Raw genomic sequence first — 6,383 nt, forward strand, 5'->3', positions numbered from 1 at the left:
GCCGTTGGGAAGAAAACGAGGCTGGGGACTCCATGGATTTCCTGGGTAACTATGAGGAGCCGTGGGGAGGCGAGGAATTTTCACCGGTTCGGCGGAAACAGTTGGATTGCCCGCTATTCAGTGGGATAGATCCGGATGGCTGGTTGTTTAGGATGAACCAATATTTTTCCATCAACATGTTTTCTGAGAAAGAGAAGTTAATTACGGCGGGAATTGCCTTGGAAGCAGATGCATTATCGTGGTTCCAATGGCAGAATCAACGGCGACCTTTCATCACTTGGATCGACTTCAAGGTGGCTCTCTTACAACGCTTCCGTTTGTCATAGGAAGGGAACTTGTGTGAGCATTTTTTGGCGCTTAAGCAAACTGAAACGATGGCCGAGTATCGACGGAATTTTGAGGTATCTGCTGCCCCTTTACAAGAGGTACTGGAGGAAATCCTTTAAGGCATTTTTGTGAATGGATTGAGGGCTGACATCCGGGCTGAATTGCGTTTACTTAAGCCAGAGGGGCTCTTCGAAATCATGGACATGGCGCAGAGGATTGAAGAGAGAAATCTGTTGCTGCGAAGGGAGATGGGAGGGCCTCGGGTTTGGCGTCCTCTAGCGGTGGGGTTCACAGCCAATCCATCTGTGGGAGCCACAGTGAACTAGCCCCAAGGCAACCCTAATGTTGAGAGGCCGAGAAAGGATTTTCCGTTTCGAAAATTGTCCGATTCGGAGTGGCAAGAGAAGAGGAATAGGGGGCTTTGCTTTCGTTGTGACGAAAAGTTTTCGGTCGGGCATCGCTGTAAAAAAAGGGAGTTGCGAATTATGTTAGTTAGCGATGAGGATGACTGGGAAAACCAGGAAATTGAGTTGGAAGAGGCAAAGGGGGAGCCGGAAGAGTTGCTACAGACTGAGGTGATTGAGTTGTCGTTGAATTCCGTAATAGGGCTGACCACACCAAAGACCATGAAGATAAAGGGGGAGATTGGTCACCGTGAGGTAATTGTTTTAATCGATTCCGGCACTACGCACAATTTTATTTCCCTTACATTGGTTTCCGATTTATCATTGCCCATAATTCCTACAACCGGTTTTGGTGTCCAAACGGGCACGGGAGAGTCGGTACAAGGACAAGGATTATGTAAAGAAGTGGCGTTGACCATGCAAAACCTAACTATAATCGAAAACTTTTTGCCGCTGGAGTTGGGAGGAATATATGTGATTTTAGGAATGCAATGGCTTGAGACTTTGGGGAGTATGCATGTCAATTGGAAGACTCAAGTCATGAGATTCAAGGTGCATGGGAAAAGTGTAATGTTGAAAGGGGATGCTAGTCTTACGAGATCGTTAATTTCCCTTAAAGCCATGATGCGCACCATTCGTCATGAAGGCCAGGGAATTTACTTGGAGATGAGCCAATTGGGGGTGGAGCAAAACCTTGGCAATGTAGAGGAAGGCAATGAACAGCTCCGGTTGTTATTGCACAAACATGCGGCTGTTATGGACATGCCAGCCGGGTTACCCCCACACAGGGTGAGGGATCATCGCATAATCCTTGAGGAAGGCACTGGGCCGATTAGTGTTCGACCTTACCGGTACCCACATTTTCAAAAAAATGAAATCAAAAAGCTAGTAAAAGAGATGTTGGCGGCTGGAATCATACAACCAAGTGCGAGTCCTTTCTTCAGCCCGGTCTTGTTGGTTAAGAAGAAGGATGGCAGTTGGAGGTTTTGTGTGGATTATCGGGCGCTAAACAAAGCCACGGTCCCGGATAAATTTCCAATTCCGGTGATTGAGGAGTTGCTAGACGAGTTGTGTGGCGCCACCATTTTCACCAAGTTGGACTTGAAATCGGGTTATCACCAAATTCGCATGTGTGACGCGGACGTACCAAAGATTGCTTTTCGCACCCCCGAAGGACACTATGAGTTCCTCGTTATGTCTTTCGGATTGACAAATGCGCCGGCCACATTTCAATCCTTGATGAATGAGGTGTTAAAGCCATTCTTACGTCACTTTGTGTTGGTCTTCTTTGATGATATCTTGATTTACAGACGTTCTTGGGAGGACCATTTAGGACATTTGGATAGGGTCTTATCGGTCTTGCAAAACAACCAATTGTATGTTAACCAAAAGAAATGTCTCTTCGCACAGGAACGGCTAGAATACTTGGGGCATATTGTCTCTAAGGAGGGAGTTTCAGCGGATGCCAGCAAGATACAAGCCATGTTGGATTGGCCAACTCCGCGATCCATCAAGGAGTTACGGGGGTTCTTGGGCCTTACAGGATATTACCGTCGCTTTGTGGAAGGGTATGGACTCATTTCGTGGCCCTTGACGCAACAACTTAAGAAAGACGCTTTTCATTGGAATTCTGAGGCCGAGGATGCTTTTCAACGCTTAAAAAGGGCTATGACTGAGATTCCCGTGCTGGTTTTGCCGGATTTCTCTCAACCCTTTGTGTTGTAGTCTGACGCTTCGGGGTTTGGCATAGGAGCGGTCTTTCGGCCTGCGCTCGTGCCAAGTCGGTCTATGAGCGTGAATTGATGGCAATTGTGTTAGCCATTCAGAAGTGGCGGCCTTATTTGTTGGGAAGGTGTTTTGTGGTGCGCACTGATCAGAAAAGTTTGAAGTTTCCTTTGGAACATCATTTGGTGAGTGTGGAGGATCAAAGGTGGTTATGTAAATTGCTTGGCTATGATTTTGAGATTCAATATAAGCCGGGAACGGAAAATAAGGTGGCAGATGCCCTTTCGAGACAGCAGATGGGACTGGTTTTAATGGTCATGACTACTCCGATGGTGCTTGATATTGAGGAGTTGCAGCGGCAGGTTACATCGAACTCCGGGTTCAGCAAAATAGTGATGGCTGGAAATCCTTCTTTGACGGGGTATTCCCTTCATCGGGGGCATTTATTATACAAGGACAGGTTGGTCGTTCCTCAACAATCTCCTCTTATTCCAACCTTGTTACAGGAATTTCATAGTAGTAAGATTGGCGGCCATTCGGGGGTTCTCAAGACTTACAAGCGGTTGGCCAGGGAGTCTATTGGAAGGGGATGCGACGGGATGTTGAGTCTTTTGTGGCTGCCTGTGCCGTATGCCAGCAACACAAGTCGTCCACCTTGTCTCCAGCGGGTTTGCTGCAGCCTGTTAGGAACCCAAAAATTTCCATGGATTTCATTGAAGGTCTTCCCAAATCCGCCGGCCACAATTCAATTTTGGTTGTTGTTGACCGTTTTAGCAAGTATGGTCACTTCATTGGTCTTAAACATCCGTTTTCAACCAATATAGTGGCTGCTTCTTTTGTCCGCGACATAGTGCGTCTTCATGGTCGGAGTATAATTTCCGATCGTGACAAGGTTTTTATGAGCCATTTCTGGAAGGAGCTTTTCCAGTTGCAGGGTACCACTTTGTGTAGGAGTACGGCGTATCATCCGCAAACGGATGGGCAAACTGAGGTTGTCAACCGCTGTTTGGAGGCTTACTTGCGTTGTCTTGTTTCCTGCCACCCTCGGCAGTGGTTTACACACCTTCCGTGGGCAGAATATTGGTACAATACGAGCTTTCATGTTTCGGCTGCCATGACGCCTTTCAAGGCTCTCTATGGTCGAGATCCTCCGCGGTTGGTGCCTTATGAGGTTGGATCTACGGCTACATCAGAGTTGGAGCGGCAATTATGTGATTGCGACGCGCTTTTGGCTGAAATGAAGGACCATTTGGGCCGCGCTCAACAGTCCATGAGGGACCATGCCAACAAGAAATGCCGTTCGGTGACTTTTGAGGTTGGAGATATGGTTTATTTGAAACTTTAGCTGTACCGTCATCGTGCGCTGGCTCGGGTAGTAAATGAAAAGCTTGCGCCTCGCTATTATGGTCCGTTTCAGGTCCTTGCTCGAGTTGGTCCCGTGGCGTACAGGCTGCAACTTCCCTCTCATGCTTGGATTCACCCAGTCTTCCATGTTTCGCGATTGAAGAAGGCTCTTGGCTCGGTGGATATTCCTCAATCTTTACCTTCCAATTTGTTGGAGGATTTGACGTTGCAGGTTGAACCGGACCAGGTTCTGGATACACGTTTCTCCCCTGTCACTGGTTCTTTGGAGGTTTTGATCAAATGGCGCCATCTTCCAGGCTTTGAGTCTTCCTGGGTGCTGTTTGAGGATATGCAGCGCTAGTTTCCTGCCTTCCACCTTGAGGACAATGTGACTTTTTTGAGGGGGGTGTAATTGATAAGCCCTTACTCAGGCAAGTGTACATTAGGAGGAATAAAGGCTTAGGAAGGGGTGGGGTCTGGTCAGGATGAAGTTGTTTTTAGCTTACAGTGGGAACTTGTAGTATTAGTAGTTTACTTACTTAGAAAGTTGGTGAGAGGGGAATGTGTGAGGAATGTATAAAAGGGGAGGGGTGAGGAATAGAAAATGGGATCGGGAATAATCAGGGAATTGTACAAATCTTGGAAACGTTCCAAGAAAGGGGAAGTAGCAGACCCTCGAAGATCTGTGGGCTGGTGTACATGTCCTGTTGCTAATAAAATTCTTCAATTGATTCTTTCTTTTCTTCTCTCGATTCTTTCCATTTGTCCCTATCTAGATTTTGTCTCCAAGTTCGGTTAAGCTCTTATCACAATCCTGTTTTGATTACTACAGTTCCCTCCATATCCAAAAAAATTTACCAGTAAAAGAATCCTCTTGGAAAGTTTGATTATCACAGATTAGTAATGTGAGATTCAGATACCAAAACCTGTTACATTGAAATTCACCTTTACCCTCGCCTGTGATACGTTTTATTTATTTATTTTTTGTAATCAATGTAACCATAAATGTGAGACTCGGATACCAAAGCCTGTTACATTGAAATTCACCCTTACCCTGGATGGATCTGTCGCCCGTGCCCTTTTTTTTATTTTTATCTAATCAATGTAACCATAAATGTGTATTCTGCAGTACACTTATAAAAGTAACCATAAATGTGTATTCTGCAGTACACTTATAAAAGTAACCATAAATGTGTATTCTGCAGTACACCTTCCAACCAAAGCATCAACAGGGTAAAACCAGATAGGAAGCCAAAACTTAAGAGCTGCATTAGAATGAAGAAAAATAGACCTACAATTTGTACCAAAACTTTTCTCCTCAAGATGTAATCAAGTTTTGAGTAACAGCTCTCCAAACAATTTTCAACATTGGATATACCTTTTATATGTGTAGATAGAATAATTTGAACAGTTTAAGCATCCAATACGTATGTGTAGAAAATCAGGACTTAGATAGAAAGATCCCTAGATTATAGGAGTAGACGTATCTATAGGAATTAGTTACAGTTGTTTAGATTTTATATTCTTGGTATTACTAGTGTATATAAAAAGCTAAACATACCTAATGTAATCAATTAAGTTCCAATATTAAAAGCAATGTTCTGGCGTGTTTCCTTCCTCATACTTGTTTACATGGTATCAGAGCCAAACTAAATTAAGTGTGAGTTGAGGAAAACAGTGGCCGATAATGGAACAAGCAGGGGTGATGGTTCGGAAGTCTCTTCGGGCTCCATCCAACCAATCCCTAAAATTGTTCCCACTGCAATATTTGATATTCAGTCCCACACATCCTACAAATCACAACCCAAAAATTGAATGGGAAGAACTTTCTCAAATGGTCCCGTTCTGTGATGATGGTTATCCGTGGTAAGGGAAGACAAGGGTATCTTGATGGAACTATTCCACAACCGACCCTTGATGATCCAAAGTATTCTGCTTGGGAATCACAGAACTCGATGGTCATGGCGTGGCTTATTCATTCAATGGATGATCACATTGCTGATACCTATATTTTATTCCTGACGGCGAAAAGTATTTGGGATGCCGTCTCTCTTGCTTACTCAGATCTGCAGAACTCGTCTCAAATGTTTGAATTGAGAACTCGTGCTCGCAATCTCCGACAAGGGGAGAATGATGTTACTCAGTATTATACTGAGTTGACAAAACTCTGGCAGGAGTTGGATCTATTTATCACTCGACCGTGGAAAAGCACGGACGATGCCGTGATGTACAAGGAGATGGTGGATGCCGATCACACCTATGATTTCCTGGCTGGCCTGAATTCAGAGCTTGATGATGTCTACAGTCGTTTGATTGCATTGAAGCCATTGCCGAATATTGGTGAAATCTTTGCAGAAATCCGACGTGAAGAACATCGTAGGAGAGTGATGCTTGGCAATTTTTTGAAGACTGTTCAAACTACACCTTCCACTGACTCGTCTGGTTTGGTGACTCGTGGTTTGGACTCTTGTACAGATGCGCGAGGCTTGAAGAAATGGTGCGATCATTGCAAAAAATCATACCACACTCGAGAGACATGTTGGAAAGTTCACGGTAAGCCTGCTGACTGGACTCCAAATCGTG

At 44.9% G+C, this 6,383-nt stretch overlaps 1 protein-coding gene across 1 annotated transcript in view; it reads left to right on the forward strand.

Annotated features, from left to right (window-relative positions):
- The window catches only part of LOC21389006 (cleavage and polyadenylation specificity factor subunit 3-II), a 7,516-nt gene extending 7,190 nt beyond the window's left edge, over positions 1-326 (forward strand). The window contains exon 10 of the mRNA XM_010089896.2: positions 13-326. Coding sequence (XP_010088198.1) covers positions 13-326 — 314 coding nt within the window. The remainder of the gene's footprint in view (positions 1-12) is intronic.
- Positions 327-6,383: the final 6,057 nt, after the last annotated feature.

Source organism: Morus notabilis, unplaced genomic scaffold (assembly GCF_000414095.1).
Source record: "Morus notabilis unplaced genomic scaffold, ASM41409v2 Scaffold1449, whole genome shotgun sequence".
NCBI classification, from domain to species: Eukaryota; Viridiplantae; Streptophyta; class Magnoliopsida; order Rosales; family Moraceae; genus Morus; species Morus notabilis.